This window comes from Eulemur rufifrons, chromosome 7 (assembly GCF_041146395.1).
Source record: "Eulemur rufifrons isolate Redbay chromosome 7, OSU_ERuf_1, whole genome shotgun sequence".
In the NCBI taxonomy this organism is placed as follows: domain Eukaryota; kingdom Metazoa; phylum Chordata; class Mammalia; order Primates; family Lemuridae; genus Eulemur; species Eulemur rufifrons.
In genome coordinates, this window is record NC_090989.1 from 170,302,436 (window position 1) to 170,323,419 (window position 20,984).

General features: G+C 40.3%; 1 protein-coding gene across 12 annotated transcripts in view; it reads right to left on the bottom strand.

Moving 5' to 3' along the window:
- Positions 1-542: 542 nt before the first annotated feature.
- MAGI1 (membrane associated guanylate kinase, WW and PDZ domain containing 1) overlaps positions 543-20,984 on the bottom strand; it is a 607,075-nt gene continuing 586,633 nt past the window's right edge. For 5 of the 12 annotated variants that reach the window (XM_069476026.1, XM_069476029.1, XM_069476027.1 and 2 more), the window contains 5 exons: positions 11,857-11,950; positions 11,664-11,724; positions 10,379-10,522; positions 8,137-8,275; positions 2,075-4,130 (listed from right to left, as the gene is read on the bottom strand). In XM_069476026.1, coding sequence (XP_069332127.1) covers positions 3,379-4,130; positions 8,137-8,275; positions 10,379-10,522; positions 11,664-11,724; positions 11,857-11,950 — 1,190 coding nt within the window. In that variant the 3' untranslated portion in view covers positions 2,075-3,378. Of the gene's footprint in view, positions 4,131-6,019; positions 6,109-6,228; positions 8,276-10,378; positions 10,523-11,663; positions 11,725-11,856; positions 11,951-20,984 lie in introns of those variants that run through there. The other 7 variants (XM_069476033.1, XM_069476032.1, XM_069476030.1 and 4 more) reach the window with 4 other exon arrangements.

The window sequence follows — 20,984 nt, forward strand, 5'->3', positions numbered from 1 at the left end:
ACTTGTTGCCATGCAGAAAATCCTCAATAAAAAAAGGTTTGTGTCATTTACAGAGGACTCTTCTGATTGCCAGGGACGGGCTAAGCCCTTTGCACTTCTATGCCCCTTTACAGACAAGGACACTGAGGCTTCAACAGAGGTTAAGGAATGTGCCCAAGAATCACACAGGAAGTGAAGCGGCTCTTGGCTTGGCAGGGTTTGCTTTATTACCAGGGCTCTATGCCCTTCCGTGCTGCTCAAACTTTCAAGTGTGTATGAATTAGCTGAGGATCTTGTTAAATGCACATTGTGACTCAGTAGGTCTGCAGTGTGGCCTGCGATTCTACATCTCTAACAAGCTCCCCCTCAGTGACGAGGAGGCAGCTGGTCCGCAGGCAGCACTTTGAGTAGCAAGGCACTAGACCACTGCAAAGGCATAGCTCCTGCTCTGTCAGCACAATGGCATTGCAACGAGCTGAGTCAGGTGCCTTCAACTGACTACTTGACCCTGATACATTTGAGACAACAAGGAGACAAGGAAGATATCAATCCAGAAGCAATAGTGGTTATGGAATGCATACATTTCCATGTATTTTTACAGTAAAAATGCATTAAAAAATCTTTCACAAAAGAAACTTAAAAAATACAAGTAGGGTGTTGAGTCTTCCCCCCAACATTCTTTCAGGCATCAATTGTGTACTGGAGGGGAATCTGATCGATTTAAATGGTTTGATTTAATCATACAAAATATTCATCCATCATCTCTCACCAAGACATTTACATGAAGTGGGGGGGAAATAAGGAAAGTAGGCTCACAAGAATCAGTTTCCAATGTAAGGTTACAGTAGTTCAAATAAGACTATATCTTTCTGCTTAATGCATAGTCCCTGTACAGTACAATACTTCCAAAGCAAATCTGGTGTGTGGAATTCAGGCGAAATTGCCAGATCAAAAGTCTTCACGGACTGAGACAAGCCCAGGTGGGTAGAACACAGATTTCAAAATGTCAAATATCATTTCTTACAAGACAGACATCAAGATGTTAACTTCAGGATGCACTCCAAAGATCCACTCTGATTGCATTTATTTAAAACTCTGGACCACAAATGAGAGCATCGGTCATTTAACATCACAGATTTTGCTAGAACTAGTGAGAAAAATCCTAGTAGTGGAGCCTTAGGAATAAAAATCTCCAAGTTGGCTCTTAGGAACTTGATGAAAAAGAACATCATTATTCAGTTGTACTCTTCCTCAGCCTTACTACTACAGCTCAATGTATGCTTTGTATGGAAAACTTTAATAATAAAAATAGCATTCACAGACTTTTTCCTTTTTAGCTACAGAATGTACATTGTGTCTGCTCCAGGAAAGTAGCTTGCTTTATAAATGTCCACACAACTATAGCTACTCATTCTAATGTTATGTATAAACCCATACGTCAAATAAAGCTATGAACAATGTAATATTTATATATGCATAGTGTTTTATAAAAAGATTGGCCCACATACTGCTTTTCATCAATACAGAAAGAGCATTAAGTCCATAGCACACTGCAAGAAATAAATGAGTGAAGAACAGAGAATGCAAACAAGTGCTTAATAATTCACAAGCAGGCTCACCGTGGAGGAAATGATGATATTCAAACCAACTAAAGCTTTACAGAATTACTTATATAGTCTCCCATTTTAAAACAACTTTACATACCTGATTTAGTTTACATTAAAATATACCCCCATGAATCAATTTGTTCCATATTCAGAAATATAAACACATATCACATTCCTCACAGCTAAATTTTTGTCATAAATTCTCTTTTATACAAGAAAAAAAGGCAACAGTTGTTTTTTTTTTTTTTCAACAGGCTCTGTTAGTTACAATTTTTAACTCTGTACACACAATGATTGGCTGGTTTTCTGTCTTTTTTTTTTCCTTTCTTTTTTTTTTTTTTCTTTTACAGTACCATGGGAACAACAGTGATTGACTTGCAAAGTTTTGTGTCTGTAAGGAAGATGCAAAACAGTACTACAGAAATACACAATGCACTGTAAGCAGCGGTTTGCTGTAGTTGTCCAACAGGTACAAGCAAACATTTTGGCTCAGCTAGGCAGTAATCCATTTAAACCACATCCCGGGGCTACGGCCGACCCAACCACACCTCCTTCGGGATCAAAAAGAATGGGTCTTTGTAAAAAGAAAAATGGTTATGTTTTGTGCTGCTGTCCAAAGACTCAAAAGACAAGAGTCATGAGGCAGAAGTTTCCCAACCAGATCTAGAACCACTGGGATCACTTCCTTCCTTTCCCTTCAAGCAACCTAGAGACTTTGATTACGGTTTCAAAGTGAAATTGGCATTTCCAAGAATGAGCACCCCCAACCCTCACTTCTTTAAATATCAACAGAGAGGTTCCTTCCACCAAGGCTCATTCCCTCCTCCCCAGTTTGGCAAAGGGCAACCGTGGGCTTATGCTAAAAAAGGGGGCACACCCTTTCCATATTGGGCATCTCATGTCTCCCTCACACTGGGCACACTGTCCCCCATTCCATCTAGTATTCGGCCTCAAATCAGACAACACAGATGTTTGTTGTCTGCTCCTTCTAGTAGTTGAGCAAAGCTGCGGTGGCATTGCCTTAAATGAGATCTTATTAGGTGTTGGAGATGTTGAAGAACCTGTCTGTGCTTGGGCTGTTATTTGGGTAATGGTGGCCAACTGTCTTGTCTCTGTGCCTTCCTGGGCCAGGGAGAGTACAAACTGTCTTCTGAACCAACTATAACTCAAGAATATAAAATTTCTTTGTGCTGCGTACTTTAGCTATAAATATCCTTCATTTGCAATAGTAGTCTCGTCATACAGTTTGCTGAATTTTAGGATCACTGGCAATCCTAATTCATCCCAAAGGGTCCTCAGCTTTTACAAATAGAACTTTGCTTTTTTGCTCTTTGCTTTTAAGAAAGACTCCTGACTACAGTATAGCACTACATCACTGCATAACAGTCTATATAAAATTAATTAAACTTGATCATTTTCTCTAAGTAAGGGAAATTATTAACAGCCCCATTTAACCAGGAGAGAAAAAGATTGCCCAAAAAAAGGGAACAATTTTTGACAATTCTACAGTTTACGTAGAAACAAAATTTATATCCCTTTGGGCCAGCATTTGGCAAATAATTTCCAAAAAAGTATGCATTTAAAAATACTTTCTTTAATATTATACATCAGGCACAACACTTTTCATATATATTTTTCTTATAAGTTTTCAAATGCATAAAATGTTTGTTGCTATTCATAGGATCATCAGGTGTCAGATGCTTCATTTAGGTAAGAAACTAAATTATCTCAGGTTTGTGACCTTCCTCTTAGAACCTTTGACACGGTAAAGGTTGGAATGTGATTCAGGGTCTCAGATACTGAGGTCGGTGCTACATTCTTTGTAAGGTCGCCTCCTCTGCTCCGGGGCATGTCTGGAACTTCTGCCGGCATCCTGCTTCAGATTGGCGTCTTCCCTTTCTCGGTGGCTGACTTTGTCCTCTCTGTTCCTTTTGTCCAGTGACCGCTCTCTCCTGCGCTCGGGGGACCGCGCGCGCCTCCGGTCGGTGGATTTCGCCCTCCTCTCGGGGGAGCCGCCTCTCCTCCGCTCCGGAGACCGCTGGTCCAGGAGTCTTTCGAGGGACCGTCTCCGACGGCCGGGCGAGCCGTCCCTCCGGCGGGTCGGGGACCGCTCTCGCCGCCTCTCCGGAGAAACCTCCCTTCTCTTCTCGTGCTTCTCCCTCCTCTCCAGAGTGTTGTCGGCGCTCCGGGTGCCTTCCCTGCGCTTCTCCGGAGGTCGCCTCTTGGGCCCGTTGGCGGCCGTGCGCTCAGCCTGCGCGTCTCTGCGCCCCTCGGGCGCCCGCTCCTTGGGTCGGCATGCCCCGCCGTCGGCTTGGCGAGAAGTTCCATTCCAGGTGTGGTGTTCGTTGGGTTGTCTGCTATGCTCTCTGCTGCCCTTCGCATCTTTCCCGTGTGCCCGCTTTTCCCCATGCTGTGATGATTTGTGAAGATCGGGTGGATAACTGGACTCCGGTGATGGATGCTGCCGGCGGCCGCCCGGCGCGGCCCTCACTTCCGGAACACCTTGTGGCCCGGCGGAGGGGCCGCTGCGGTCGCTGCTGGGGTCTGCCAGGGAGACAAACGAGAGCAACCGTTTGGTACCAAGGCCCCTGGGCTCCTGTCCCCACGCCCACCCGCACTTGCCCTCTCATTAGTCACAACAAACAGTTAAAGCAGTCAGAATCAAAGCCAACTGAATCTTGGTTAATAACTGCGACTAGTTAAGGTTAACAACTAGTACTTGTGGCTTTCAGGATCTAGCTGACTGTTCTCTATACTCAAGACACAGATCATTAAAGAACGTATACAATCAGTCAAATTTAGTATACAATTTTAGTCTTTAAAGACACAACCCAAATAGTCTGTCTAGAAATATCAAAACTGCCCCTCCTCGACTCCCCCTCCTCTTTCCCCACCTGCCAACCCCTCCCCCTTGCCCCACCCCTCCCCCACCCCAAGAAAGAAAATATTCCTTCCCTTAAAGAATACTTGTTTTGAGGTGCTTACAAGCAATCTGGGGTATTGATCTGGAGGGGCAGGGGGAACGAGTCTACGTCTCATCTGGACGGTGATTACATGGGTGTGTATGGAGGTGAAAAATCTGCACTATCTACTCAGGACTTACGCCTTTGACTGTATGCACAGTGCGCTTCTGTTTTAAAATATAATCCAGGGTGGCTGGCAAAGGGCCTTATGCAGGCAACATGCTGGCCGGTTGTTAATGACTGGCAAACGTGGTGTGTACGGGAGGGCTCATTCAACTGTTCTCTCTACTTTTGGGTGTTATTCAACCACTTTCTCTACTTTTGTGTAACTTTATGAATAAGGAGCTGTCTATAAAATGTGGAGTGTTCTAAGAGATAAAAGGGAAGGGAAGAGAGGTTGTTAGGTACACATCTGAAATTAGATGGGGCTCAGATAAAAACCTCAAGGGGCACTTTTTCTTTATGATATACAAGGCAGTCATAATGATATCTAGGAGCTTGGAGTCACTGGACTTTTTCTGATAACATCCAGCAGGGCAGCCCATGATGCCTTCTGTTTATCATTATTAAACTATCTAAGATGACACTGCAGATGTTTTAGGCAGTGTCCTGAATTTATGAGAGCTCTCTTCAAAGCAGGGGTGCTTTGTGGCAACTAAACCTAACAAGTCACACACGTGATACCATTCCAGCAAAGGCGCCTGAAATGATGTGCTGCAGTCTGGAGAGCAGACTGGTGTGACAGTCAAAACGAGGGGATCACTGCGGCTCTTTCAGGATCTTTCACGAGGCAATGAGATCAATATTTAGCAATTTAGTTGTTTCATGAGTGATCTCCCAAAACCTAGGGCAGGTTTTAACAAAAGCAATAAAAAAGCCTAAAGCAAGGGTCAGCAATTTTTTTTCTAAAGGGAGAGAGTAAATATTTTGGGCTTCTCAGGCCACATAGTATCTGTTGCAACTGTTTAACTCTACCCTTGAGGTATAAAAACACAGGCAACACATAAAAGAATTGGGCGTGGCTATGTGCCAATAAAACTTTACTTACAAAAACAGGCTGAGGACAGGACTTGGGCCCATGGGCTGTAGTTTGCAAAGAGATACCTGACCAACCAGGAAATGTCATCTTCCTGTCTATCTACCCAGGTGAGAGCTCTGTGATATATCATTCTTTCTAAATGCTGGGTGGGCTACCAGAATGAACAAGAACAGGTTCTCAGTACACGCCATTTGACGATGTGGGTGAGGGAAGGTACTTATATCAGTATTATAAATCTAATGTTGGAGTCTTACGCCTACTTTTAAGACGAGGGAGAGCAACACTTCAACAGGGTCAGCGGTGTACTTACAATTCAAAGAACGCAGGGTGCTCAGAATGAATTGCCAAACATATCAAAATAGAGCTAAGCAGAAGCAATGAGGAAATTAGGCCACAGCACAGAAACACCTAGTATTGATTGAGCTACAAACCGTAGTTTGATTATGGCCCATAAGGTAGAAGCAAGCCTCCCCGAGCTTTTCATTTCTCATACATGCAGCGATATTAGGAGGTATCATCGCTGTGGAAGGGAGGGCCCAGCACCAAGAACAGTCAGAGAGAAAGAGAAAGAGAGAAAGAGAAAAAGTTGAACATTTAGATTCCCTATAACAAAGAGGAAAGAAAAAAAAATCTGCATTTGTTAACATAGGGCAAAGAGAGTTTATTTGTCCAGTCAGACAGTCTAAGGCAACACTCAAATAAGGCTGCAGAGACCGCAATCGGAACAGTGACGTTTTTAGACAGCCATAGATGACTCGAGAACCCAGACAATGGATGCATCCTTTTTTTTGTTTTGCTTTGTTTTGTTTCAAACAACTGGAACAATGACAGGCTGGCATAGGAGAGCATTAACAATAAACAACCAAAGAACAAAGTCCCCTCCCTCCACCCCACCCAAAAGACCGCGGCAGTTAAATTAAGTACAAAAAACTCATTACAAAAATAGCCTCACAGAGAAGCAGGTTCCAATCAAGTCAGAAAAATATTGGAACTTAACATATTATAACCCATTTGTGACTCTAATCAATAGAATTAGAGAGATTTAGTCCAAATGACACATGGAGACATTACAGCAGCACAACCCTGGCATGTTCAACCCTTCTTGGAAAACCGTGTATTTAAATGATCTTTATTTTTAGCCCAAAGAACATTTGTTAGTGTTGGATTTTCATCCTCAGTGCAACAGACATAGGTTTTGAGAAGGTACACAGGTTACTGATGATGACTCTCAAATGAAAGATCACATCCAACAGAAGCAGAGGGAAGACAGAAAAGGGAGACAATGTTACACAGTTTCAGTGGCATCAATACACCTAACGGTCAGAAGTTTAGTACAGTGCACAGCCATGACATCTTAATGTTGTCGGACTATTTCCCCTGTGGTTGGCCATGTCTAAGGGGGCCTCGTTTGATGCCCACCCTCCCACCCGGTACCTCGCACCCCTTGTATTTTGCACCTGTACAAATGTCCAACACCTGGGAAGGCTGCCCTTCAAAGGAGCTCCCCTTCCACTCGAGCTGCATCTGAATTAAGCATCTCATCGGGTTCCAAGTACAACTGGGAATTGTGCAGAATGACTTTTGGAAAAGAGGGTGGTAACAGATAAATCCCGAATAAAGGGGACCAACATATATGGGGACCATTCAATCACAGTTTCTATAGAAACTTTTGTAGACCTTTGGTTGGGCAAAAAAAAGCCCTACATCTAGGGCATAGCTTCTTTTCTTTATTAATTTTAAACAAGAATCTCAAATAAATAGGACATTATTATAATATATAAAATTTTGCCATCAGAACACTAAGCTATGTAAAGACCATTGCTGTCTACTCAAATCAAGTCTAAAGACATGACGAAGGAGCTCTATGTGTAACCTGGCTTTCCTCATAGGAAAGGTATAGTCACGTGTTTCCCTCAAGTTGAGCATTAGCATTCAAAAACATATGGCTAATATAGCAACAGTTTTTGTTTGTTTGCTTGATAGTAGTGGGCTCAGGTGGTCTGATCTGGGGGAAGAGACCAGTTGAGGGGATGGAGAAGTATCGTTTGTATACAGAGCATAAAGGAGGTGAGCAAAGCCCCCCAATCTCTCAAAATTTCACGCCTCTTAAATAAAGAACAGCAAGTAACCAAAAAAGAGGAAAAAAAAAATTGTGCCTCAACGTATCACTCAGGAAACCTGCTTTCCTGCTTCTTAAAAGGAGTATGTAGTCATTTTGTGCTAACAATTGGATTTGAGAAACAGTTTGGCACAGTTCAAACAAACATTCCTTCGCTCTTGGTCGGACTAGACAAAATGTTCTCTCTGATTATCAGAAAGGGGGCTATAAAGATCTTGTCTTAGGCCATGCCCCAGTCCACGTAAGCAAGCAAAAGGATGAAATGTGTAGAGGTTTCAGAACAAGCGAGGCAAATAATCACATGGTGCGAGAGGCTGGTAAGACACTGGTGAATAGGGGAGACAAAAAGGACTTTCCCGCTGCCGTTCTGGAGACAAAGTCATGGAGTCATGCCAGGGAAGGAAGGAATGTTTTCATAGTTTGACCCACCATATTCCGGTACCGAGCCGTCTCCCCGCTTCAGAAACAGACGAACTCTGCGGCCACCATTCTTAATCAGTTCTATGGCCCGAGAATGCTTCATGTTTTTGGTGGTCTCGCCATTGATCTCTAAAATTTCATCGCCAATCTGCCAAAGCGAGGGAGAACAAGGCGAGATTTAAAATTCACTTACTGATTCACCCAATATTCATTAAGCATGTTCCAGAAAATCTTCCATTGCTCTGGATGTATCAGTGAAACAAACAAAAATCTCTGCCCTCATGGAGATTTTATTCCAATGAGCAAAAAATAATTAACAAAAAAGTTAGAAAATACATTTATGCCAGTGTTAGTTGCTACAAAAGGAAAATAGAGCAGTAAGGGGAATGGTAATTGTTGTGGGAAGGAAGACGTGGTAGGTTGCTTCCAGGACAGCACCCACTGATTCCTGCATTCACATCCTGTGTGATCTTCCCTTTGAATGTGGGCCAGATCTGGTGACTCGCTTCTATCAAGTAGAATATGGCAAACATGATAAGATGTCAGTTCAAAGATTAGGTCATGGAACGATTTTGGCATCTGTCCTATTTTGTTCTCTTACTTGTTCACTTTGATGCACGTCATGAGCTGTCCTGTGGAGTCCCATGATAATGACACGAGGGCGGGCTCCGGCCGACAGCCCAATAGGCACTGAATCCTGATAACCACCACGTGAGTGAGCTTAGAAACAAACCCTTCCCCATGTGAGCCTTCAGATGAGACCATAATCCTGGGTGACACATTGACTGCAGCATTTATTTTGTGTCAGCCACTTTTCTAGGCACTAGAGATAAAGGAGTGAAAGAGGCCAGATCCCTACACAAATGGAGCTTATAGTCTACGAGGAAGAAGAGGAAAAGCTCTGGCTTTGGGGTCTAAAGCCCTGAATTTGAATGAATCCTATCACCTGGTAGCTAAGCAATCTTGCTCAAAGTCCTTTGACTTCCTACAGTCCACTTCCACATCTGTAGAAGGGGATGATACCAACATCCATGCCTACCAAGCTGCAGGGTTCAAACTGGATAATACATGTAAACATGTCATGTGAACCACATACACCCTTATACAAAATATCATGATAATAATATTTCATTCAATCAGAAACTTTAAGTGATTAAAGAGAAGGAAAAATAAATCCCTTGTGTTTGAAATTCAAACAAAAGACACACACCACTGCATATCTTCCCTTGTATGTGTACAAATTGTGCATGTATATGCAAAAAGGAAGGATATGTAAGAAACTGGTATACTGTTTGACACTGGAAACTGTATTTGTACTATGTACCATTTTTCACTGTTTAATTCTCTTAAACCACATTCATGGTCTACTTTTTTAATTAAAAAAAATGTTAAACAATTCAGTCTGAAGAAAGTTAAAAATCTAGATTGTGGCTTAGGTACAAGTATTAAGTTCCTCACCCTTGGTCAGTTTTCCCCTCTTTCTGCTCAGTTTCATTCATTTTTTTCCTTTCCTGATCTGTCTTGATTTCTTTTACTTTGCTGCAAATGGCTCTCCATGTGTACAACTTAATCTATGTGACCTATCTATGATGAGTACATGATTCATCTTTTCTTATCATCTAATCTGCCCAGGAGAAGAGCACATTCATTTGTAGTAAGAGGTATCAGACAGTGAAACAGAGCAGAGCAGACTTTTGGCATGTATGTATTTAAAATTTGCAGCTTTGCCTACTTCAGTGCAACTCTGAATATTCATGCCATGGAGCCACTGGCCCTTTGCTGAGGCAGAGGAGACTTGCTTTTGGAGGCTGGGGTAAGACAGCTGGGACTGGCTAAAGAATGAATGGAGTTTAAGTTTGCCACCCAGAATCTACAGAGCGACATGGCTTTCCTAATCTCTAAGTACTCTGGGATACTCTGGCATTCCTGTAAAGTGATGTACCTGCCTCATGAAATTAATCATAAAAACTATGGAAATGGAATTTAGAAAATGTCTACTTTAGTATATTTAGAAGTCATTTTAATCTTTCATTCAACCCCAAAGAGTTGGAAGGGCTCAACCAACTTTAACAGCTATAACTAACCATACTTTAGGGAGAAACATACGGGAGGGTAGGAGTCATGCATTTAGAGTATCTTGAAAGCAGCAGAAAATGTAATTCTCTTGAACAGGAACATTCTAACCATGCATGTCAAGGAGTCACTGCACATGGCTTTCTTGCAACTACTGCAGACTCCTCTCCCTACTTACCCTCATCTTTCCACACCTTTCTGCAGGACCATCCTCTGCTAAGCGCAGAACATAGAGGTCCATGTTATACTCTCGGCCCCCTCGAAGACTAAAGCCAAATCCCTTGGCTCCTCTTTCCAGTTCCACAGTGTAAAAATCTTGCTCCTATTTGAAGAAATGAAATGCAATCATTCTGGGAGAATTTATATACACACATATTACTCTCCTTCTCTTCCCAAACATTCTCAATTATGCTGATTTGCCAAAAAGGCACAGTCCCTATCCCCCTCTTGGTGATTCTTAATTATTTATTAATCATCTTGATAAATCTTCATTAATCTCAGGAGTTGGAGATCCAGAATTTGAAAACATTTATGAGAATGCCTATATACATACATGCATGTATTTAACACAACCTACATGTATTACAATTTAATCAGTGAGGCTGCAATTCACATTTGGGGCAGGAAAATTCTTCATTACATGATACCATCCCACTGACTGCTGGATGTTCAGCCTTCCTGACCCATGTCTGATAAATGCTAGCAATACCCTTATTAGGATACCGATAACAACCTCTACAGGTGTGGGGAATGGTTCTTCTCATGGTCAAGGAGAATCACAAATGGACTACTGAAGGCCCTGAGGCAGCTAGGAAAAAAGGAACCTAGCAAGGCACTGCCTGTAGTCCCAGGTACTAGGGAGACTGAGGCAGGAGAATCACTTGGGCCCAGGGGTTTGAGTCCAGCCTGGGCAACATAGTGAGACCCCTGTCTCTAAGGGGAAAAAAAACCCCACATACATATTTAAAAAAAGGAATCTGTTTAGCTTTGCATTACCCAATGTTTCCTCAATTTGTTTCATCTGTTATTATCTGCACACCCTCTTTTTACCATCCTGAGGGGCAGATATTTTGTTTTATGAGTCTCACCTGAAATTCACAAGCCTGAGAAACACCTTATCAAAAAGACAACTTTTTTGGCAGAAACACGTTTATGAGTACTATGAGTAGAGATTAGCTGCTCTGCTGTTTCTCTGATCACTGATCCTTGTGACAATTATCGTTTTTCATTTTGTTTGTTTTTTCCCCTCAAAAAGGATGTCTAGGAATATTTTTGAAAGGTAGAGAAATAAAACGTCATTTCCTAAAGCAATCAAATGTAAGTACGTATTTGGTAAATCCCCTCACAAAAGGATATTTATTTTAAATTAACTTTGTTTTTAAACATATCTTATAAAAATAGCTTCAGAAAGTTGGAAGGAAATGTGCAAAGTATACAGAGAAAAAAAGAGAAATGACCCTCACCTGTGTTGCCTGGGATGCTCTGAACTCAAACTGAGATTCCTGCTTTGGTTTGGTGGTACTCCTGCCAAAGTGAGAGAAATAAATGTAAGGGCAACCCATGCAGAAACAGACAGCAGCAAGGATATGTACTGTCATGCTAGAAGTTACTTTTTCCCCCTTTAAACTAACAAAAGAAACCAAGGCCATGTCTGACCTTGTCTCCTGGGCCCCTTGCTGAGAAGGGGTGTGTGTGGTGGTGATAGTAGCAATCTTCTCTGCGTTGGTCAGCAAGGTGGCATTCGAGGACTCTGTAGGGAGGGACAGAGCATAAAGAAATGAAGGCCCTGGAGAAGACATCACCCAACTAGGAGGTGTGCAGAAGACCTATATCTGAAGAACAAGTCTGACTTCTCTGTCATCATTTCAAAAGCTTGACTCAAATTTCTAAACAATTGGGAGTCTAATAAACCATTCTAAGATCTATCTCTGATATGGGCCAAATATGCCCCCATGACCCTCCTCCCCAAAATGAAATAAAGTGTTTGCCAAAGAAAACACTGCTCTAAAGTCATAGCAAAGGTAGACGTCCCTCACTCCTCCCCTGCCCCTAAAAAACAATAGTCCCATCAAAACACTGCACCATACCAGAATTAACTTCCAGAATTTTACAGGCTGATAATAAATGTCTTAGCTAATGTTTCCTGCAATTTATCAGCAATATTTAGGGAGTCTGCTTGACTTCCTCAAGTAAATATTAAAATTGGAAATATGCTAACATCTTGTTAAATGCACATACATTATATCCACTTTCTTACCCATTGCTTTTAATGAAGCATGACTGAAAATATGGAACTTTTCACAGATCTTGTCTAGTATCATTCATGAAAGATTAATTCTAAAACTTGCATTATTTAGAGCCAGAGTTTGTCAATATAAGTTGTATAAATCACAAAGCCATCCTCATGTACTGAATATATTTCTATATAAATTGACTTTCTTCTTCACTAATCACATTCATAAGCAACTTCATTAATCTCTAGAAGTTTGGAGATACAGAATCCGAAAACACTCCTGAGTATAGACTGCACACTAACATGCATGTATTAAAATTGAATCATTCATATAGTAATGGTTATATGTTCTTTACTAATAATTTCTCCATTAAGATCAAGGCAGGCAGTAACCAACTATGAGCATGTTGTACTTTTAATATTTAACTTTAGGTTGACTGAAACGTGGCATACATTTTCTAATAAAGATAATGCTAAATTTGGTGTTTAGGTTCTAAGATCAGCCTATAAGTGCCCATTGAATTCATAATGCACCACGAAGTCTAGAAGTTTCCAGGAGACCTAGTTGATAGTAGACACACTGTTTGTTGAATACATATATCTGTCAAGTATAATAAGGTTTCTATAGGAAAATATGTTAGGTCCTCCAAACTGGGAAACCTGGAATACATCTCTCTCTCCACTGGAGTCCTGGAACAAAAGACATCCCATAAATCCCAACTACTTGTGGTCTATCTTCCATTTTAATTTCCTGAGGCTATTACTCAGCTTGGGTCTGGCTTCCTGTTATTTTATTTTCATTATACATAGTGGTTAAAATCATGGGCTTGAGATTCAGACCTGGGCTCAAACCCCTTTTTCCTCTACTCATTAGCTACGTGCCTCATTTTTCTTATCTAGTTACAGGGGATGATGACAATAATCTCCTTCTCATGGGTAAAAGTATATGAAATGTTGCATATAGTGCCTGATATATAGGTTAGTACTCAATACACACTTACTGCAGCTATGGCCCTTGCCACTACTGCTTTTTATTTATTACTGTGGCAATTTATGTAAGTTATTTAAACTCTCTGCAAAATGAGAAAGTTGAAATAAGACTTCAACAGTTTATATTCCAATCTTAAAAGTCTGTTATTCTTATAGCTAAGGCACAATTCATTTACTATGTCAAATGAATTGTTACGTGAATCCGATCCATGTTTTAGGACGATGTTTCCCACAATCTGCTTTACCAAATGTTTCTACAGATTCTGAGGGAAAAGAACCTGTGCTCAATTAAGTTTGGGAAATAATGGGTGAAACAAAGGTAAAGTCTGTGTGTCTGTGTTTTCTCTGTAGACCACTCAGAGCAGAGCCTTTACTATACCAACATGCCTTGTGGTCTTCCCAAGCTCACTGGGAGACAGTTTAGAATAATGATTAGTAGGTCAGATTCTGGAGTCGGACTATCAGGCTTCTCATCCTAGGCTCTGCAATTTACTGGCTGGGACTTAAGCACAGTTACTTAAACCTTCCGTGCCTCAGTTTTCTCATCTGATAACAGAAGTATCTAAGGAAATCGATACAAAGATTATCCAAGAGGAATGTGTTTGGGATTGTATGTAAAAACTGCTAAAAAATGATTAGCATATATTTGATAGCATGTATTTATTATTATAATATTAAAAGCATGTTATTGGTACATTTTTAAGACGACTATTATAAATTAATTTTGTTTTTCAGAGCCCAGGGAGGGACACTATTTCCTTTATATGAGTCCCATTCAAGGGCAGCCAACCAGCAGAACCAAGGTGATGAATCTAAGTGGTACTTGATAAAGTACGCCCACTGTGTCAGTACAAAGGACAGACTAGACAGCCTGCCAATATGACTCACCAGAACTTTCATAAACACGTGTGGGTCTTTTAACAAACTTTATCTCGCTCATTGTAATTAATTTTGTGGAGGCTGAGAAGTCACAAGGTTGTTCAAAATCATAATCAGGATACTGAAAAGAATGTTTCCTTGTTATTAAAGTGATTATAATTACTAAACTGTACAGAGGTTCCCCTTTAGTGTTCTTGCGTGTTGTTGGTAGCCAGAGTTTTCTAGGCAGATCAGATCCTATTCTGAAACAGTTTTTATATTTCTTCTGCTTTCGTGGTTTGATGAGCTATAACAGATAATCACTCAACACACATATAGAATTCCTTTATTAATTTTCCTATCCTTTATTTGCTATTTTTCCATTTATATTTATATGAACTTTTCTTTGGGTTGAAGCTTAACTTTAAACATTTTAAAAATTAATGTTTAACATGCAAATGTCTATTTGAGCTTGCTGAATTTTCATCCCTTCCTTGTTTTTCCTCTTTTACGAACCACCACCATTTAATGATCATTTACAATGTGCCAAGCACTGTGCTAAGATCATTACCACGTATGTCATTTGATTCTTACCACTCAATAAAATTAGGTGCAATTATTGCCCCCAGTTTACAGATGGAGAAACTGAGCACAGAAAATGTAAGTAACATGTCCAAGGTCACTCAGGAAGTAAGTAGAGTTGCTGGGATTAAACCCAGGGCCCACCTGACAGTTAACATTTCTGTTTCCATGGAAATTATGTGTTGGTATCAAAGAAATCATATTTAATTGGTACATTCCTTTCAAATGAGAAACATTTTTATTTTACTGCATAAATAACAGTAACTTCACTAAGCAGTAGCATAGATTAATTAAAATACAAAATGCCCTGCTTTGCCTGCTAGATTCCATGGGCCATCTTGAGTGCCCCAAAATAATTTTTAGCATACCCCAGATTTCCAGGATGATTTTATAATATCAAGAATGTTATACCTGTTTTCAAAAGCTTTTAAGTCTTTATTTGGAATTAAACCAAGATTGTATCTGTTGAAATGCTCTCCGGCTTTTTAAAATACAGAGATGAAGCTCATTATCAAAAATGTATAGCTTTATCCTGAAGCAAAATTTGCCCCTTATAATATTAATAGAAAAAATAAAAAAGGTCTGAAACAAGAACATGAGTCCCTCTGCCCTCCAGCAGCAGTTTATAAAGAGGTATCAGTGTATTTGACTTTTAAAACTCCAAGGCAGATGGACAGATTGGATATTTTCATGACAAATTCCAGAAAGCATTCTATACCCTTTATTAAGCAGCGTTTACACCCACTTTAGCTCTCCCAGAGGAATGGAAATGGATTATTACTACACTTTCCATAGCAATCGCGAATCAGGGAAAGCATAGCCTAGCTCTCAAGACGCTGCTGGGGGCTGTTCTAAATCACAACACTTGCTCTTCTGACAGGAGCTTCCATCTTGGGTTTCAACCTATCTTGGTGACAAGTGATTACAATTCTAACCTTGTTCCCCCATGTTAATATCCTTAGCCTCCCTTAAGGAATCCACATTGAAAAGTCAAGCAAATCAACAAAGGATGCACTCATTCCTTTCATAAATATTTTAATGCATAAACACATATGTAATAAGTATCTAAGGGCAGCGTTGGAAAGATTGAATCCCATAAATATTTGAAGAGTTTTGGAAGCCGTTTACTATTCTATGCCTTTGCCAAGGAAACAGCAATATCTGTGTTGCCAAGCTCTACCTCCTATGTAAGCAAATTCTTTAAATCAGAGTGACCTGAAGTATAAATTTAAGATCGTAACTCAAATAATATATTTTTAAGCTCATAAATATTTCCATTCTCTTGAACTTGATTCAGTCTGATGGCTCCATGTTAGTCTGGCTCAGTGCGGTTCTGCTCTGTCTGAATTCAAGTCTCACTCCCACTCCACGGGGCGTTTCCATATAATACAAACGTGGTTTGACTTCTCAAATTTCAAGTTCACATTCTGTATATGCAGCTGTTCTCTGGGCCTTTCTGTGCTGCCATGATGTATTTATTTATACCGTGTCCACATCTCATAGGAGAAAAGGTTCTGCCCTCGCCCCACCTTCCACCCTGGTCCAAAGATACTCAAAGCAGAGAGGGTGAGGACTCCCTCGACCTCGGCCTGACCAAGAACTGCGAGGGTAGACCTTTTAGCCGTACAATAATGCCAAGGAAAGGGGAGTCACGTTTTGGAGCTTTTGTTGGAGAGATGAGAGAGAAATGGGGGAAGCAGAGTGAGGAAAACTAAGGACAGAGGTAAGTGAAACTGGAGAAGAGAATGAGGCGACTGATGACAAGAAGAAAGAATTAGGCAGCATGAGCTAGATGGGGAAGCAGGTTCAGGGAGGATCCCAAGCACTGCCAGATGACAGGGCATATTCTCAAAGTGCCTCCTAGGGCTTCTGAGAACAGTGCTCCAGGCAGCATGGATTTCTAAGAGCTCAGAAACCACTCTAAGAACTTCAGCCTCCCTTGCAGATATCATGAAACACATTGTCTTTGGCTACCTGATGAAGTAAGTATTAGAGTGAAGGAGACCAGAGGTCCCTAAGAGGGAGCGAGCTTTTCCCCTAAATTCAACCATGCCCAACACACTTTCACAAAGAGGAAGTGGATCCAGCATGGTTTTCTCCTATCAAACTGTAATGGTCACTTTATTTTCCAGGTTTGCAAAATCCTCCTGGATCTCTCCAGCATCTTTCCAGAAATCTAACTCCCCTGCCTCAACTGCTAAGAGGGCAATTTTTAATCCCCTTTGAAAAACAGGAACGTCACACATTCATGCTTGCCAGACTTGATTCCCTTTACCTGGCCTCTGACACTTACAAAATCATTGGTGAAGAGCTAATTATCATCATAGCAATGAATTCCTGAAATATCTTGAATGAAATCACATCCTCGGTAGAACATGTGCTGCCTTAAGAAAGTATCAATCCTTAACTACAGCATGCCAATGTTATGTTTACTTTTTTCTAACCAAGGTAGCAAATGAGATGTCTATTTGAATTTTATATTTTCTAAGTATTGACATTTTTAATTTGCCTTTTTATTACCAACTGTTATTGAATAATCCACCTTGCATTATGTTTTTTCATATTAAAGTTTTTAAAAATTATTTTCCATTGCACTTTATTAAATTAAGTCAACACCTACTGTGAGCACTGTAGTAGTTTAAGTCTCTTCTACATATTTATGTCTTTCCTGATTTCAAACTCTTTTTCTAAGCCCTTCCCACAAGGAGTACTTTCCTTCCTTCCTTTTTTGGATGTTCTCATTCCCACATTAAGACTTACCAATTATAAACCCAGCAAGTCAATTGCTATGTCCAGTTCTTTGCGATTAGTTTTTCTGGAATCTCTCCATGGCATGTAGAAAAACATGTCTAAATTTATACACAGGCATACCTTTGAGATATTGTAGGTTCGGTTCTAGACAACCACAATAAAGTGAGTAACACAATAAAATGAGTCATGCAAATTTTTTGATTTTCCAGTATGTATAAAAGTTATGTTTACACTATACTATAGTCTATTAAGTGTGCAACAGCATTAAGTCTCAAAATGTATATAACTTAATTAAAAAATATCTTATTGCTTAAAAAATGGTAATAATCATCTGAGCCTTCAGCCAGTTGTAATCTTTTTGCTGGTGAAGGGTCTTGCCTTTATATTGATGGCTGCTAAAGTTTGGGGTGGCTGTGGCGATTTCTTAAAATAAGACAACAATGAAATGCATCGCTGACTCTTCCTTTCACGAAAGATTTCTCCATAGCATGAAGTGCTGTTTGATACCATTTTACTCACGAAACTTCTTTCAAAACTGGAGTCAATTCTCTCAAAGCCTACTGCTGCTTTATCAACTATGTTTATGGAATATTCTAAATCCTTTGTTGTCATTTCAACAATGTTTACAGCATCTTCACCAGGAGTAGATTCCATGCCAAGAAACCATTTTCTTTGCTCATCCATAAGGAGCAATTCCTCATGTGTTCAAGTTTTGCCATGAGATTGCAGCAATTCACTCACATCTTCAGGCTCCACTTCTGATTCTATTAATGGTTCTTTTGCTATTTCCACCACATTTGCAGTTACTTCCTCCATTGAAGTCTTGAACCCCTCTCCAAGTCATCCATGAGGACTGGGATCAAACTTATTCCAAATTCCTTAATGTTGATATTTTGACCTCCTCCCATGAGTCATAAATATTCTTAATGGCATTTAGAATGGTGAATCCTTTCCATAAGTTTTTAATTAACTTTGCCCAGATCCATTAGAGGAATAATCTCCATCTATGGCAGCTATCTCCTTACATAATATAGTTTTTAAATAATAAGACTTAAAAGTCAAAATTATTCCGTGATCCATGGGTTGCAGAATGGATATTATGTTAGTGGGCATGAAAACATTAATCTCCTTATACTTGTCTATCATCAGAGCTCTTGGGTGACCACGTACATTGTCAATGAGGTATAATATTTTGAAAGAAATCCTTTTTTCTGAGCAGTAGGTGTCAACAGTGGGGCTTAAGATACTCAGTCAGTACACCATGCTGTGAACAGATGTGCTGTCATCCAGGCTTTGTTGTTCCATTTGTAGAACACAGACAGAGTAAATTTAGCATGATTCTTGAAGGCCCTAGGATTTTCAGAATGGTAAGAGCACTGACTTCAACTTAAATCATGAGCTGCATTAGCCCCTAACAAGAGAGTCAGCCTGTCCTATGAGGCTTTGAAGCTGGGCATTGACTTCTCCTCTCTAGCTATGAAAGTCCTAGATGGCATCTTCTTCCAATAGAAGACTCTCTCTCTCTCTCTTTCTTTCTTTCTCTTTTTTTTTTTTTTTGGAGACAGAGTCTCACCGTCACTTGGGCTAGAGTGCTGTGGTGCCAGCCTAGCTCACAGCAACCTCAAACTCCTGGGCTCAAGCCATCCTTCTGCCTCAGAAGTAGCTGGGAGTACAGGTGTGCACCACCACGCCCAGCTAACTTTTTTTTATTTTTAGTAGAGACAGGGTCTCGCTCTTGCTCAGGGTGGTCTTGAACTCCTGATCTCAAGTGATCCTCCCGCCTTGACCTCCCAGAGTGCTAAGATTACAGGCGTAGCCACTGCACCCAGCCTGAAGGCTCTTTCATCTACATTGAAAATCTGTTATTTAGTGCAGCCACCTTTATCAATGATCCTAACTATATCTTCTGGATAACTTGCCGCAGCTTTTACATTTGTACATAATGCTTCACCTTGCACTTTTATGTTATGGAGACAGAGTCTTTCTTTAAACTTCATGAACCAACCTCTGCTAGCTTCCAACTGATCCTCTACAGCTTCCTCACCTTTCTCAGCCTTCATACAATTGAAGAGAGGGCCATGCTCTGGAATAGGCTTTGGCTTAAAGGAATGTCGTGGCTGGTTTGATCTTCCATCCAGACCACTCAAACTTTCCCTTATCAGCAATAAGCCTGTTTCACATTCTTATCATTTATGTGTTCACTGGAGTAGCACTTCTAATTTCCTTCAAGAACTTTTCCTTTGTATTCACAGCTTGGCTAAGTGTTTGGTACAAGAAGCCAAGCTTTCAGCCTGTCTCAGCTTTCAACATGCCTTCCTCACTAAGCTTCATCCTTTCTAGCTTTCTGATTTAAAGTGCGAGACATATGACTATTCCTTTTACATGAACACTTAAAGGCCGTTGTAGGGTTATTCAGTGACCTAATTTTAATTTTGGTGCATCTTGGGGAATAGGGAGGCCCACAGAAGAGAGTTGGGGAAACAGCTGATTGGTGGGACAGTCAGAACACACACCACACTTATCAATTAAGTTTGTCATTTTATATTGCCATGCTTCATGATACCCCCAAACAATGACAATGTTAGTATCAAAGATCACTGTTCATAAATCACCATAACAGAAACAGTAATATAAAAGTTTGAAATATACAGGGAGAATCACCAAAATGTGACACAGAGTGAGCACATGCTGCTGAAAAAATGGCTCCTATCGACTTGCTTGACACAGGGCTGCCACAAACCTTCAATTTGTACAAAACGTAGTATCTGCGAAGTGTAATAAAGCAAAGCTCAAGAAAACGAGGTATGCCTGTGCTACATTTGGCTCTCAATCACTTCTCACTTTAGTTTCTGGCTTCCTTCATCCTTTCCATTAGGAACCTATGTTCTATCATCTTGTGACCACTTTCCTAAATTGTAATAGCTTTCCGGAGTGGCGAATTGGTGGAATGGACTCCAGACCAGATGGTAAATTACTAACCATGCATTTGAAGGAGGCTAAAGTAGACCACTATTCAAGGAGCTAATTTTTTCCTCCACATTTGGTATGGGATATTTTTGGTGCAGAGAAAGTAATCTGGGAATCGACAATTTTCAAATATTTATTATTTGGTTTTGCATTTACCTTTTCTATAAGGCACTGAGTACAACACTCAAATCTTGAATTACAAGGCTCACCTTCTAGAAATTTGTATATAAAATGTTCATTTGGTGAATAACTTTCAGATAAAATCTCTAATTTGCTTATTGTACAGATCTGTGACATAGAATTTTTATTACACTGTCTTTATAAACCACATTTTCTCTTGAGAAATACTGACTTTTAGAACATGTATTTTATTTTATAACATGCATAGCAAGAATGAAAAAAG